A 16,996-nucleotide genomic window follows, 5' to 3' on the forward strand; every position below is an offset into this window, starting at 1 on the left:
TATCCCAACAGAAACAGTTCAAGGAAAGGGGCAATTATTTGTTTATCTCCTAAAATATTTACAACAACAGAGTAAAACATGCAGAATGTTATTTGCAAAGGGCTTTTACTCCATCCTCACTTGACATGGAACTTCATATGCACATAAACATATCCATGTGTGTCCTATAATTTGTATATTAAGTTCTGGAATTCATCAACTCTATGCAAAAAACAGATAGATGTTACACGCTGATGTGTTACAAACATAATAACCAAACATACAGATCTTTTGTGCTCTTGCATGGTCCTCCAAAATAACACATACTCCCCAAACGGGGCTACCCATTGTGAGGTGGTCCAGTCCTAAGATTCCATTTTAATAGTAAGATTCAATTACAGTGTATCAAAATAAAAGTAAATGAAATCCAACTACCACAATATTCTCCCTACAAATTTAGATTTTAAGATTCCTAAGAGCTCAAATCCATTCTTCAGGACACTTTACCTCCAAAAAGGCTGGGATAAAAAGAAAAGTGACAGGTTTTACTTCTCTTTCACAGTTTACGGGACTTCTCATCTGCTCAAGCTATTATGAAAAATTTTTCATTGATTGATTTTTTGAGCATTTCATGACAGTAAAGTTCCAAGAACTGAACTTTGTACACCCAGAAAACAAACAACTTACACCAGGCTAACACTACAGCCTACAAACTGATGAATCTCTCCTTATAAGGGAATCAAACTGCTGATCTTTTCCTTTAAAAATATAGCTTTGAAATTACAAATTCATCTTTGTCTTAGTTCCACTAATTATGGTATTAGGAAAATACTTGATTCTTACTGGCACCACAATAATGTGGTTAGCCACTGCTGTTTGGGCTTCATTTCCATAGCTGAGCTTAAAATGGCAGATGAACACAAGTGGGTAAAACAAAACAAAAACAACCTTAGTGCTATTCCCTTCTAGGCTGATACTAGTTTGAAAACAGAGTTATATTTTTTTCAGTTTTTATTTCCTACTACATCATTTTGGCTCCCCCAATGTGCTAGCGCTCAAAGAGATTTTAAATCAGAAACATTCATGTTTTTAAGCAAAGTGAAGTAATGAAAAGCTATAGAAGGTAGCTTGCTTTGTGAAAGTAGCTTGCTTTGTGAAAGTTACTTTAGATTATCCTAAAATTAGTGATACCATCATCCTCACAAAAATCAGAATTCTTATCACATGTAAAACGTCCCCCTATTCCAAAATAGAATCTTACTAGCTAGGAATTGAAAACACACTTACTTGCATTTCTTGTCGGATCCTTCAGTCTATATATCAGCATGTATGCATTTGTGGAGCTGATGGAAAAATAAAAGTAATTATCTGAATTTACTGAGTAAGGCAATGTGACCTTCAGAAGTTGTGTTTTCTTTTCTTTAAAAAAAAAAAAAAAACTACGTCATATATATGTTAGCTATACACTAACCAAAAAGATTTTTAAAAAATAAAAAAATATCACATTACATTAGGTGATCTGAAATAGTTGTCAGGACAGCTTTAAAAGCATTTTAAGCAGTTGTCACTATTTTTAAGCTAGCATGCTGAACGCATGCATCTTGGCCATTCATTTGATTATAGTAAAACTAGAGTAGTACTAACCTAGCAAAAGCACTGGAGTAATAACCTCTGCTTCCAGAAGATCCACCATATGTTTTCTTAATATCTTCCTGAGTTATCTAATAGGAAATCAATTTAATAATTATTTGAGAAACTTGCAATTACTATTTATTCACAAGAGGAAAACTGGCTTCACTCAACACACAACATTTATCATTCTAAAGTCTTTATTATTTCCCATCAACTTATTTACTGAATGCAAAAAAGGTCTTTCTCTTTTGAAGTGATCTGTCTCTTCTTTTTATACTGAACATAAGTATAAACCTTCTTTTTAAACGTGAACTTCTTACAAAACTTTATCCAGGTTCTGGATTGCAACAACATTTATGGATACATTTAACACCTGAAAAATTTCAGCAGGACAAGTATAACTGCACAATCTGAGTTGTAGACCTACAAATACACTTCTCTAACCAAACACAAAGTACTCTTCACATATATTGGAAGGCAAGTTACTAAACCTAGTGCAGCTTGTATGCAAATAAAGGCTTCTTTATAAACCATCCCTCTCTGAGCATCACAATCTTATGTAATGTCATGAAAACTAGCATGAAGTGAACTATTCTGCAGCCTGCTTTTTATAAACTTTTCCTTACAAAACAGATAGAAATATTATAGTAAAAATGTCATGTGAAGAATATGCTATGTTTTTAAATATAGAGAAAACATGGGGGAAGATGGTGAAACTGAAGGAAAGATAAATGGGAGAGCAAATGGAGGCTAAAGACCAACTGTTCCTATCATATGGGCTAAATCTGGACACAAACAGCCTAATAGCACTCCAGGCACCTAAATTAAATCTGACTAGCAACTATAGATAGTATAGAACAGGTTACACTGGAGACCAGTGTCATGGTAAAACATACAGCTAGCAAATAATGTTGGTACAGTATCTGATAAGCATTGCTGCCTGAAAGGAGAGCTGTTCTTTTATTTCAAGCACAATGCAAAAAATTGAGGTGGAAGAGAGAGAAGGAAGAGAGAGGCATTGATAAACCTCTTGCTGAGTGAAAAATATGCACATTAAGATGAAAAAATAAAACAAAGTAAATGCTTGAAACTCCAAGCATAGATTTTGAAAATACAATACACTGAGCTTAATTTAATACAACCGAAGGAAAAAAAAAAGAGAGAAAAAAAGAAAAAAGAAATCACATTACAAATTTAAACTCATGGGTTCATTTATGGATACAGGGGAAATAAAAATAATACTTTTACCTTGCTAACATGCTGATCATTAAAGCTGTACCATTGGTCATCACTGAAAGATTTTATACAGGCATAGTAATGGCCACCAGCAGCACTTCCAGAGTGAACCATAACAGAAAAGAGCTCATACAATAAAGAACTCTGGGGAGAGAAGAAAAGGGTGGGTAAAATAAATTAAGTAAAGAAAAGGTAATCAACTGATCATTTTAAAAACATTTCTTTCTAAAATAATTACATGAACCCAAATGTATAAATATTTGTACATTTCAGAACAGAGCTGACATGCTAAATGCTATACAAGAGGCAAATACTGGAAGCAGGGAAGAATTTCCTGTTTTACTGGTGGAAAGAGAGATAGGAAAGACCAAACAACTTAACAAAAATGAGACAGACAAGCTTTTGAACTGGCTTAATGCATTATTGCTGTTGCTTTTCTGTACAAAGACATACAAAACCAGAAACCTCTACTCCAGGTTATTTACTAAATTTTCATACCCAAAATGAAACAGCAAGGTCATGCAGCAGGACACGAGTTTCATATTAAGCAATACTGAAATTATTTCTCAGAACTAAGTATCAGACAGAAACCCTAAAGGTAATAAAGAAATTAAAAACAACAATCAAACTCCTAAAAGAAATCACTAACACAACTAACGATGCCCTAAGATTACACTATTCCTAGGCCCTAAAATAGTAAGTAAGAACAAGCAAACACCTTGAAAAATGCTTAAGATGGAAAGCAGTCTTAGCATTACAAGGTTTCATTTCCATTACACGATTATCTGCCACATTCTTTTAATTCCTAGCATTTGGAAGTTACTTTTCTCTACAACATCATATAAATTTTATAGTATTTTCTAAATATTTTTACTTTAATTCCTCTTAAAAGGAATTAAAAGAATGCGGCAGATAATCATGTAACCTTAATACATATTGTTCAACAGTAACACTGCATTCAATCAGCACTTTGTAATAATTTTCCCTATGCTATCATAAAACTTTTATAAGTGAGAGGATGAAAGTTACAAAGGATGCATCTTCAATGTTGCATGCACCTAATTCTAAAAACAATTGTTTGAACAGTACTTTGGCACAGAAGTGTTACAAGAATTAAATATTTATAGATTATACAGAAAAGTAGTGCTCTGTAAATGTTTAACATATACTGTATCCACCTTAATATATCCAAATCAAAAAAGTTGTAAAAAGAGCCCAGAACAGTCCATTGACAGCTAATTTGTCTTGACAACAAGTAATAAAAAACCTACCATGAGTTAATCAGCCAAAGCTACTGTCAAAACTAAGATTTGACATTTGTGTTATAATACTTTTTCCCTGTTCTAATCAAGTGATTATCAAGTAAATTTCTTTTTTCAGCTAAGGTTGACAGAACATTTCTCAAAATCACTTTCAAGTGACTTAAAGTAAATATAAATAGGGATGGAGGTACACTACAAAGTACAAGCAAGTCTTAAATATTTAATGTCAGTAACAGCTGCTTCCTAATTGGGATAAAATCTACTGGTCACATTTCAGATTAGCTAACTAAGGACACACAAAGCATATACACTGTAGGCATCAGCAAGATTTTACAAGAATTTTCTGCTGGCAAGAAAACCCTTGCAGGCTTTTATTTCCAAGCTCTTTGGTAACCTCTGTGTCACAGAAGAGGATGAGTGCTATCCTACACTGACTTGTTCAATTTCTATATATTAAGTCAAGATGACTGAAAGAACATTTAACACTTGTCAGATCCATCACCATATTTACCCAACCATTTTTTTTTTAACTAACAACAAATAAATGACAAAAACTGATCATAACTTTCCAATTCTTTTCTACTAAATTGCAAGACACTTCCATAGCAAAAGTTAGTAGGCCTTTGACATCCTCAAATAAAGAACACTGCTCACAAGACAAATCTATCTTCTATTTGAGGATCTCTTGCAGAAGTAAGTTATCTGGGAACTCCCAGAGTCTGGCCAGTTGGCACTGAAAGGCATTTAATTCCCACTTTCCTAAGGAAAAAAAAAAATATATTATTTATTTACCTTTTCACTGCTAATTTTAGAAATTCTTTCAGCTGCACTGTTGTTTTCGAGGCAGATTCCTTCATCAACACCATCATCATTAGAGAAATCATTGCTCATCTGATCACTGTGACAGCTGCCTTCATTCTCTGCTCCACTATCAGTGCAACTCTCAGTCTGAGGAGACTTCTTAAAAATAAGCCGCTCATATTAATACTGTACAACACTTAAAGTTATATGGAACAAGAAATAACAATACATTTATGAATTTAAAATATTAGGCATTGTAAGAGCAGAAACATAACATTTTATAACTCATCACAGCAGCATCATTCATGTTTTATATGTGGTGAGCCTGAGATGCAGAGAAATTAAGAGAATGAACTAACAGAATAATGTTAGAAAGTTACATTTAATTAAGATGTAATGACAAAGAGCATGAAACAGTTCCTACAGATTGCATTATTTGAAAGACAAGTGTCATTAAATATCTCTATTTTCCAATTTTGAGATTCCTATTCAGCTCCCTCAAAGTTTTTCCTTTTTTTTTTCTGAGTATGCATCATATAATGTTTTTAAAGTTCTACAGCAGCTAAAAACATACACAGATGTTCTCATCAGCTTTCCAGGGAAGCATACTTAGTCCTCAAGACAATGCAGTAAATGCCTGTGAGAGATCAGTATTAACAGTCCGTCTGTCTATAAACGGAAAGGTACTTAGTGAATATAGGATATGTTTACACTACAGCTGCTATTTCCAAATGATTATCATCTCCATGTAATCAGAAAAAAAGTATATTTTTTCAACTGCTCAGACTTATTACTTCTCAAAGGGTTCATCTTAAAGGTTGCATTGCATACACAAGTTCATGTCATGGAATTTAATAGAACTATAATATTGCATTTTGAAATACTGCTATCAGAAAATAGTTTTTTCCCCTTTCTTTCTTTTTAGAGAAAATAGAATAATTTTAAAATTGTATTTCAAGATTCCAAATAGCAGCTTTTATCTGCTTTGCTATGAAAATTAAATCTAGATCTTTTACAGAAATACTAACATAGCTGAGGCAAATGTTAAGAAAAGCATTTACCTACACAAACAGGGAAAATGTTTGAGATTAAAGACTCAGCACTCCTTTGGCTTGCTTCATGAGGCACTTTCAAATCTGTCTAACTAAAAATATTTGCCCAAGTCTATCTACACAGCATACAACCAAGTCCAGCAAATTTAAGACTAAAACTCCAATCTGCAAAGCAATGGAACACCTCAAAAACCTAAAGAGATATGCAATTCAGCCTCAAGAAACAATTTATTTTTTCCTGTTAGTTACCGTATTTGGTCAACAATCAAATTTAATACCTGGCAAGATTTCATCAATTACTAGCCCGTTTCATTTACTACTCAATTCAACCAAATTCCCTGAATTGTAGTAGCAGATATCCTGAAAGTAATACTCTTGAATACTCTGAATTCTAATACCAGACACTAAGCTCTACTATATCTAAAATTCTAAATCCTGTTATAGCCAAAATTTATATAGGATTATCAAATTATATATGTCTCCGTTAATCAGAACCCATTTGACTAGAAATATTTTCACAAACAGTTGAAGTGTTTTTCCATTTCAATTCATTGGACAGAGTTGTGAAAGCAGAGTAAGACTGCCTAGTGTTCTGTTAGCTTAAAAGGAAGTTGTCACCAACACTGGGAAAACAGTTTATTTAGTACCACTGCTATTAGCTGATCCTCTTTCTGTTTTCCAGTGAACATAGTTGAGATATTTTGGCTCAGTTCTAGTCCCAAATCAATCATCATTTTCATTTAATCCACCACTAACATCCCGAGATTTATCAAATTACTTACAAGGCATATTTTGCAAAACAAATGTTTTCAGATGTTTTTACAGAGCTATACAAGCCTATTGTACTACATATAAAATGTAGCATTTTTCTTATTTCTTCCCTACAAATAGGAATACATTGCTGGGTAAACACAATAGTTACTAAAAAGAGCTAGCAAAGTTGCATGATGTTTTCAGGAATGGAATGGGAGAAAGTCCGTCTTTAAAGTAGAACAGCATTAAATAATTTTTGGTGAGTTTAATTGTACAAAATTAATTTTGTCCAAAAGTAGGAGCTAGGTCAAAATAAGTTACAAATCAAAAACAGAATTTTGCGAATCTCATTTCTACAGCATACACAACATCATGATTCACAGGGACAAAATTAATCATGCATGTTTTATGGACTAACCTGTGTTCACAGCTTCAAAAGTTTACACCATTGCTTGTGAAGAGAACAGATTCAGACACAAATTTAAGATACATTTCATTCTGGATTTGCTTGATATGAGGAAGCCTTGAAACCTGTGCTTTTAAATCTCTTATCTGGTAAGATCTCGTAAGAAGTCAGGCAACAACTCTTCATGGAAGCACGCAAACCTCACAGTGATTAGCAAACGTATTTCCTTTTCAAACTAACAAAAATCCCCACAAATATATTTTAAAAGTTCAAATAAAATGTTGCCATGTCTGAAGAAAATTTTATGTAGATGAATAATATTGCTAAAATGGACTTATTAGACTGACATTTTTAATCTACTTATTTCAAGAAAGTTAAAAAGAGATTTTTCTCTGAAATTGAACACTTTACCTCATCTTCAACATCAATGAAGACATTCATGTCTAGCTCCTCAGGAAAAGTCATGCGATCATTGAGTTTAATTCTGTGCATAGTGGTATAATCAAAGTCGAATCTCTTGAGTTGCAATGTCAGCAGATATGGAAAATGCAAGAATCGTAGGCCCTAAGCAAAATAAAGTGGAACAGAAAAGATTACACTATTTTCAGGATCAGTATTTCATAAATAATTTTAACAAATTATTTGGACAGCATTTACCTTTCTTGCATCGCATTTTTTCTTACATCTTTCACAAAAATACTGATTGGGGCCATCAAGAATCTCAGGCTGAATGAAAGCATGAAGTGCTTCTTCCTAATAATAAAAAAGATGGTACCCAATTTTTAAAAAATGCTTACTATGTGTGCATAAACCAGAACGATAAATTTACAATGAGATTGCAATCACACACAAATTACTCCAATCACTTAAATCTATGATCAAAAATTCAAATGACAAATTTTGATAGATTGACGTAAACAGAGTCAGAAAAACATTAAGAGAGACCAACCTCTCTATTCAGCCCAAAAGGTAAGCAGTCAAACCATGAACAACAGCAAATTATTCCTAAGTATATTTCATTCAGCATTTGATGGATCCATATGGCCCTGATATTTTATACATCTTCTAAAATAAAACTTATCCCTGTTATCTTGCACATCACATTCAGTTAAGTCTGTACAATCAGTGTCAGTGTTATGCATCTGTGTAATTATGCTTATTTTTTAATCTACTCGGGCCCCATCATCTCATATTTCTTCTCCTAAACTTTTGGGATGGTTCTTCCCCTCTATTCTTTCAAGAATAGTTTTTCCAAGCAGATGTCACAATATCAATGGGTTGGCAGGGGAAGAAAGTAATAGTGAAAGTTGCCGTGTGTGTGTGTGTGTGTGTGTGTGTGTGTGTGTGTGTGTGTGTGTGTGTGTGTGTGTATAGGAATTTTTGAGCTTTACTCCCCATGTAGTGAAAATCTTATATGGCCATCTTCTATGAATATATAATTAGCTTACTAGTAAAAAGACTTTATGAAGTAACTGACCAACAACGAGTTACATCCTCCAATAGCTACTTAGATGATCTGCCTTAAATAGGAGTTTAGTAATTTCCATCTTCCTCCTCAATGCTGCAAGAAATAGTCCAAACAACCAAACCGACCATTACTCCTCCTCTTAACATTGTTTTCAACAATAATATTGTACAGAAACTGTGTTTGTACTTGGAAAGAAAACTGTTCAAACAAAAGCCACTAAAAAATTGCGATGAGCTCAGTAAATTATTTTACTTCCAATTTTTTAAAAGGTAAAGTCTTTAACCCAGTTAGGTTTGCAAGCTGAGAGCACACCGGGTTTCTGAACTTTAAGTGGTACTCTGGAGTTTTCTGTTCACCTGTGGAGGTTAAAACAGAAATACCACTAGCATGTTATTTACCTGTTTAAAGAGAAGATCGACACAAACAATGCTTTGAAAAATCATCTATTATGATGGAGTGCAGCTGTTCCCTGAAATCTGAACAAGTAAGAGGGGCTTAACTGGGCAAAGCAAACTCACCAATTGCAAAATGGCTGGCACAGAACTTAAGATTACTATCTAAATCATGTTGTTTGATGAATCAGACTTTGGGAGAAAATCAAGGATATGGAAAGATCTTCAAAAAGCCTCCAATTCTTTCCTTCTCCCTCCATTTCTTTCTGAGAATTCAGGGAAGCACTAAGAACAAATAACAAAACAAATGTTTCACAGCCCTTGCTTTTCCCATATGAAAAAAGCTCTGTCACTGTTCTAAGAGGAGTGAGTTTACACAAGGATTGTACTCATAAGTACTCACAAATGAGAAATGTGCTGAACCCATCAAGAGCACAGAGAAGGCAGTCATCTCGCTTCACTATTTTTGTATTCAACCAGAAAAGCAGTTTGCCTCTGAACAAGCCTGAAATCACAGTTCTCAGGCAGAAAGACTCTTTAGATACGTGAAAACATTTTAAAGAGTCCAAATGCGACTACTGTCCACATAAATGTGCTTCTTAAATACAACAGAGGCCTGGTTGCTTTTTACTAAAGAGCAGCAAACAAGTAGGAAGATACCGTACTGAAGTGTGAGGAAGCCAGAAGACTAATGAAGTCAATGCAAGCTATAACTCTGCTTAAATAAGGCTGGGGGCGGGGGAAAGGATTAGTACATTTTGACTATTTTGTAAATTGATTGAAGAATATTGAGCAGTATCTAAATGAAAGCAAAAAAGACAATAATCAATATGAAAAACACCAAATGTAGAAGGTAGCATTAATGGCCACAGAAGTGTCTCTTATGAGAGAAACTGAACCAAATGCCAGTTAAGACAATGTAAATATATTTGCAATGTTCCAAAGGGGGAAAAAAAAGAAAGAAAAGGAAAAAAAGTTGCAATTCAATCATCAACAAACAAAAAAACAAACTATATGTGAATGATAGGACAGAAATGATTATGTAAACTCATGTGATGTGCAATTTAACAAGGAGCCACATTATACATTTTTTATGTATGGAAAAAAGTGATGTTCATACAGTCCCCCAAAAACTGAATGAAGTATCATGAGATACAACGCATTATGCTTAGTGATTTCATTGCTTACCACCAATAGAGCTGTGCTTTGAAAAACATCAGTAATTATCTTAAGAAATTCATTATTTTGAGCTATATAAATATTCAGGTATCTTTCAACCTTTGTATGAGTACTATATTGCTGTTCTTTTTGTCTACTCCTTTAATTTTTTTCAGATTTTCTATGTAATCTTTATAGCAAAGTAAATTTTACTGATTACGACTATAATGCAATTGACATTCTAATGCACTTCATTTTCTACTCTAATTACTCCTAGTTCACTCATGAAACCAGTGACACATTTTCTACCCAACACATTTTAATCACATGACCCTTTTTTGCACAACTGTTCCTCTGGAAAAAAGTTTGTCTCTGAAGAAGTAACTCTTATGCAGTTTTATATCACATAAGCATTTCCAACTTTACCATGAAAATATACCATGAAAGATCAAGTAATAGATTACTATGAAAAAAGTCATTCCAACTTTTTACAGTTAACAGAATCAAAGAACAGGGCGGAAGGAACTTCTGGAGGTCATCTGATCCCACTCCCAGCTCAAACCAGGTTCAGCTTAGAGTAAGTTGCTCAGGGCCTTGTACAGCCAACTTCTGAGTATCCCCAGTTCTTAATTTTCTAATCATGAGACTTACAGTTCTTAGCATACTCAAAAGCCATAATAAGAAGGCCAAATGAATTGCCTTGCTAGTGAAAGGCACTTAGGACACACTTTTCTCCACAAAAACGCATTATGACACAGCCAGTTGCTTGACAGGTATCTTATTGCAAGTATTTATTTAAAACCTGTGAACAGGTGCAGTAGAATCTTTACGAAAAGCCATATAATAAATAGAACTTGGGCTAGACTGTTCCTAGACGTCCATCTCAGACTTTCAAAATTCATCTGGTTTTTCAGTTATCCTCCTCTCCCTTTGCTAATCTACATGCCCAAAGAATACACTCAACTAAAAACGAAAGTGTATTATTACCAGCCTAGCTTTGCTTTTAAGACCATAAAGAAAACCTTTACTGCTGTCAAATTCAGGCATTTACACAAAAGATAATACTATTTACAAAACTTACTGTGAACTGCTGTTCCTGTTTACCCACCTAAGCTAAGTTAAAAGTTTTTAGGTTTGTAACTCTACCAGCCTCAAAAAGGGCCTGACACATTGTATTTAATGGTTTTTAAACCATGTCCTTGAACAGAGCAGTTAGTCACTGAAGAAGTACTTATATGATTTGAGAAACATACTGACAAGATCCCAGTGCCCCAGTGATGCCCTAATGAGGTTAAAGCTACACTACATAACATGAACTTTGGTATGTCTGTGTGGTGGGGGGGAGGTTGAGGAGGAAATCAAAAAAAAAAAAAAATTAAGATTCAAAACATAAACCTTAGAAACATACTGAATAATTTTAGAATTACTTTATATTAGGAAATAAAGGAAATAAAACATTATTCTTCTCAAAAGTTCTTCAATGTTCCCATGTATTTAAAAAACAATATATATATATGTATAAATGCAATGTTTCAGGTATCTACTTTTTTGGTAGTACACAATGTCGAACAGTGGGATAATAAACTTTACTTGGCATTCTATAGATTAACCTTACTTAAAGCTTGTATATCCATTCTCTCTTTTTAGAAAGTAATGGAAAATCACTTACCTCTAACTAGAGTTCTTTGAAGGTAGTATCCTCCTTAGATCCCCTATCTTGGGTTGTGTCGCCTGCTGCAAGTTCCCTCAGGAGCTGACTAGCAAGGTCTAAAAAGTTTTACATTCCCTTCTATAAGCCCTATTAGCGCATGTGTCAAGATTTTGATCTTTCACTCATACCCTTCCACCTACACCTACTAAATCACCATCTATGGATCAATGGAGGATACTACCTTCAGAGAATTCCATTTAGAAACAGGCGATTTTTCCCTTCTCCAAAAGCAAGTATCCTCCATATCTCCCCACTGTTGAAGACTACAAAACTAAAAATAACATCTGCTATAGATAATACAAATGCAGGGAGGAGAATCAACTGAATATAATCAGAGTAAGTATTAAAAATAGCTCAAAAATTGAAGCATCAATACAAACTGCAACCATGTAACACACTCAGTGTAACAAAAAAAAATTTTTTAAACTGTTTTCCTTACAATATAGTAAACCCAGTAAATGCTGATTTACAGGACAAATATCAAATGTTAAGTAATCTGTTCTTAATTGTTCCTGTGTTTTTACAAATATACAGATATTCAGGTTTCTTTATATCATTCTGCTATAGACTTCTTCCCTATCAAATAATTTCAATTTGAGACACATGTATGATGCATTGTTAAATGCAGAATGCAATTATGAAATGAATAAAGTTTTCAATTTTCTTTAATAGATCAAAAAAGTCTTTGGTCACTGAATAAAAATTACAATGAAAAAAATCTTGTTTTAGTGAATATTTTTAGAAATGAGTTTTAAAGGTGAAAAGAGAAGCCAGTTACATAAGACACCAATCTCTAACTGGAATTGCAGCTCAAAATACAGCTTCAATTAGTTGGATGAATACTAAAAAATTTCAATGCAATGTTAAAAAAATTTCAAAGGATTTTACAAATTTACATCTTTCTCGTGAGAGCTCAATATCCCTCATATCTTTACTACTCCTCAAAATTGGCATTTAAAGATTTAAAGCATGAAGTACTCTGAAGCTACATCACAGTTTAATCTAATTTGATAATTCTTAACAAAATTATTGTTAAGAATGACAGACTATTAGAGCTTTAAAAAATAGTGCCAATGTACTAAACACAAAAGGCACAAATACTTTATATACAATAAATAATCCTGGTAAGCCAATTACCCAACATGTGATTATTTTAAATAATAAACTGCTTGATGTATTCTCATTCTTTCTCATAACTTCATCCACATTATAGATATTTTTAAGCCACAATAGTGGAATTTTACAGTTTGTAATGACTTCTTTTTGGGAAAAAGAAAGAAATAAGCTTTCACAAATTTACTAACAAATGTATGTGCTTGCCAACATCAGTAATACTGGAGCAAAAGCAATCAAGAATATGGATGCACAATAGGATTTTGTGTTACCATTATTATAACTTGCTTGTTAAAAGCATATGGTATGTAAGAAATGAACTTCAAAAAGTACAACAACAACATGGCAAATAAACTAAAGATTCCAAGTTAATGTTCTGTTCTTTCACTAACATTTTCAACAATGCTCAGAAAATTTTGCAGATGTGCCAATAAAGAAAACAGCCCAAATAAAACTCAGTGATCTCACAAAAATATCTCGGGTAAATTCCTGAGAATTTTTTTAAGGAAGAAAATAATTGATGACTGCAGCCCTAGCGCAATAAAGCTGCATTTTCCCTCCCCTTATACATGCACCAGTAGGACTCATTGAAGGGTGAAAGAAAAAAACAAAACAAAAAAACCAAAAAAGCAAAAAAAAAAAAAATCTTCTAGAACTTGCTAGCTGGTTCACTGCACAAAGACGAACACCCCAAGATGGAGTATCTAGGATGATACTTACCATGTAACAAATTATACCACTGTCGCATTATGTATTCTATGTGTGTATGGATGCACTATTAGTCAGCATAATAGTACACACCACGCTAGCAAATGCCTGGTTGGAGCCATACGGCCGGATGACCAAAGGAATATCCAGGTAAGTGTCGATTCTCCAGCCTTCATAGCCACATTCTAGACATCTTACATAGTCTTTCAGTTTGCCTTGATACAGCTGATTTATAAGATCGGCCTGAAACAGAAGTGTTCAACACAGCTTGAAACAAACAAAACATACTTCTCTTTAGTTTTACAACAAAATGCCTTTTTTATTAAATTTTAGTTGCACAGATACGCATTTAGAATGTACCTTCCCAAAAGGGCATTTATTTCTTCCTGTTTCTCCTCTTTTTCCCAGCCCCATCCCCTGCAAATCAAGCCAGCTTCTCTAAGTACACGCAACCATGTTACATCAGCTTCACTGTATACCTCACACTAAAGTTCTAAGAGAGATTATAAAACTACCAAAATCACAGATCATGTTGAAAACAAGCACAATTTTGCAAGTATCATTAATAGGTTAACTGATATTGGAGTCCTCTTCTGTGCATAAAAGGCTAGCTAAAGAAAAACAGAAGAGGTATTTCTCCCTCTACAAACCTGAAAACTGGCCCACAGCTTGGCCAATCATCAGAACATAATGTGTTATGAATAGATACCCATCCTTCTCCTACATTAGGAGGGGCTTGAGCTGAAAGAGTCCACAGCCTAAAAAAATGCAGTCTGAAAAATACTGACAGTGAGGAAATCCCCACAGAAGGAGCTACACACTCGCTTTCTGCAATTCAAAGACTAAGGATCCAGACTTCAGAATATTTTACTTTCAATCAGGGAATGAAAACATAAGCACTACTCTCAGAAAAATCTTACATGAGAGTAGCCTAAACAGTGCCTCGAGAAAGAAACAAATTATAACTACTACAGACTTCAGTAATCTGATACTTAAAATTCAGTTAACATTTTTCACAATCACCACCACCCACATGCACCAAATATACCCCCTCAAAATACCCCCCTGATACAATTACCTGCTCTGTTTGTTTCCATTTCTGCTCCAAAGCATCAAACATGACTCTACAAAGCTCTTGCACATCATGCTGTTGCCATGCTGTTAGGAATTGAAATTAATCTTAATCAAAACAAGAAAAGTAAATTAACTGCAATATTACCTGTAGTCTAAAAATGCTTCTTAAAAAGCTACACATTTGTTTTCAAATCTGTTCCTAAAATACTATTCAGTATATTGTACACAACTGGGCCAGTATTCAATTCCACAAGCAGTTACCTCTCAAATTAAGTTAGAACAATGAGTAGCCAACTTGCTCACAATGTATGCGCACAAATGATAATTCTGTATAAAAGAATGAATAAATATGGAAATAGTATGGAAATACTAATGTTCTAAATTATAAAATAAGCTGGCCTTAACTTGTTTCCCACTGTGTGCTATTTCTCCAAAATTCAAGTTTATTTCCATGTCAGTGTAAGGACACTGAAATCCAATTCCTTATCATCACTTAAGTACTCCACAGGGGATAGGAAGAGGAGAAATCAGCAGGTTATGGGGAAAATCTGTACTGTAGAAGTGTCAAAAAACAAATGCAAAGTTTGATTTTAAGTAGAAAGTAATATGGAGAATTCCCTAAGTGGAATATGCATTTGACATCTGTACTTCAGAAGAGATGCAAATTTCTTAAAAAGAGCTACTTCTTCAAAATAATTAATAATCATAATGACACCTAAATTAAAAAAGTACTGTTTTTAATTTAATGGCCTAAAACTTACAGAATTCACTTCTTAGAAATGAAGCATCCATTTAAGCTATTTTGTTTCCATTGAGGTGGACTATAATAATTCTTTTTAATAATTCAGGTATTTTTCTATCAACAGCAGTTTAAGCCTCTAACAGGCAACTGATGATGAAAGATAAAAATCACATAAGCTTAATAGCTTCATATTACCTTCACTACTATCCCATCCAAAACTCCGTGTAACATCTGTTGTTTCAATTGCTCGTTTTTTGCTGGTCTGCAGTAAAACAAATAGTCTTTGAAGCTGGTAGGGGATGCTTGTCACTGGATCCTCTTCAGATTCTTCAAATTCCCATCTATTTGAAACATAAGATATTTGACAATTAAAAATGCTTTGAAAGTAATATTCAAAGGGGCATTTAAATCAGCATTTATTACATTTCAAGGGGTTTGCTAGATATCAGAGGTTAACTGAAAGTATCTTGGAGAAAGTTAAAATAATTCTTAAAGTTTATTTTCATATTTGTAGTGAACTAAATACACTCAAGTGTATCAATCTAAAATATCAATAAAATAATTCGGAAACCATTCTCTACACATATACAGACATGAACTGCAGTTAGCATCAAACTCCATTTCAGGTTTAATGCTTTCAAAACCGGACAAATTCTTTAAAAGATCTGCCACACCACACACCAGTAACATACCTGAAAACTCTGGTAAAATGTGATGTTTTTAAGCAGGTATAATTTACAGTAGCCTATCCAGCTTGCCTTCAAGTCTTAAAAGAAATGATCTTTTTCCATAGGCAATTTTCTCCAATCATTTTCCTGCAATCTATCCTTCATCTCTTATCCATACCACTCTATCCACTTTGGAATTAAAGATTGCTACTTAAGTTCAGATACATTTCAATACCCAAAGAAGAAAGTTTTGATATGAGAAATTCATACAGCTCTTCTAGCAATACATACTTGGACAGATGTAATACAGATTTTTTTTTTTTTATTAAGAATTTAAGAACAAGTTTTGATCATATATACTCACTTGTATAACGCATTTCTAAATTCTGGAGTCATAAAAAGTGTTTGTAAAAGGCTATTCAAGTAGCAAGTCATTGCTTGATTTACTAGCCCCACATAGCCTATAAATACAAGAAGAACGAGATTGAAATACTGTAAAAGATAGGAAATTACTTTGAGAATTAAAATATATTTGACTAGAAAAACAATTCCATGACCTTGTTTACTCAATAACTGCATCTGGCTGTTGTCATTAAAAATGGTTTTGCACTATAATTGCTCACTTTGAAGAGCAGTAAAACATTATAGTTTACATGTTACACATAAAAGTGCCTTGAATTTCATGAAGTTATTTTAATGATTACCAATTGTTTCACAATAATAACCAATATTTTACGTCAACCACTCAATCAAGACATAAGCAACACTATAATAGTTTTAACATATTTTACTGAAGAGTCCAGAATTTATTTTTAAAAATTTTGTATTCTAGTTTATTGCC

General features: G+C 33.5%; 1 protein-coding gene across 3 annotated transcripts in view; it reads right to left on the bottom strand.

Moving 5' to 3' along the window:
• Positions 1-16,996, bottom strand: part of USP47 (ubiquitin specific peptidase 47) — a 59,336-nt gene that overhangs the window by 21,129 nt on the left and 21,211 nt on the right. For 2 of the 3 annotated variants that reach the window (XM_062577868.1, XM_062577870.1), the window contains 10 exons: positions 16,520-16,616; positions 15,683-15,828; positions 14,750-14,829; positions 13,765-13,914; positions 7,779-7,874; positions 7,533-7,685; positions 4,902-5,069; positions 2,860-2,991; positions 1,624-1,700; positions 1,267-1,322 (listed from right to left, as the gene is read on the bottom strand). In XM_062577868.1, the coding sequence (XP_062433852.1) occupies positions 1,267-1,322; positions 1,624-1,700; positions 2,860-2,991; positions 4,902-5,069; positions 7,533-7,685; positions 7,779-7,874; positions 13,765-13,914; positions 14,750-14,829; positions 15,683-15,828; positions 16,520-16,616 (1,155 nt within the window). The remainder of the gene's footprint in view (positions 1-1,266; positions 1,323-1,623; positions 1,701-2,859; positions 2,992-4,901; positions 5,070-7,532; positions 7,686-7,778; positions 7,875-13,764; positions 13,915-14,749; positions 14,830-15,682; positions 15,829-16,519; positions 16,617-16,996) is intronic. The other variant, XM_062577869.1, reaches the window with a different exon arrangement.

This window comes from Rhea pennata, chromosome 5 (assembly GCF_028389875.1).
Source record: "Rhea pennata isolate bPtePen1 chromosome 5, bPtePen1.pri, whole genome shotgun sequence".
Taxonomy (NCBI): Eukaryota; Metazoa; Chordata; class Aves; order Rheiformes; family Rheidae; genus Rhea; species Rhea pennata.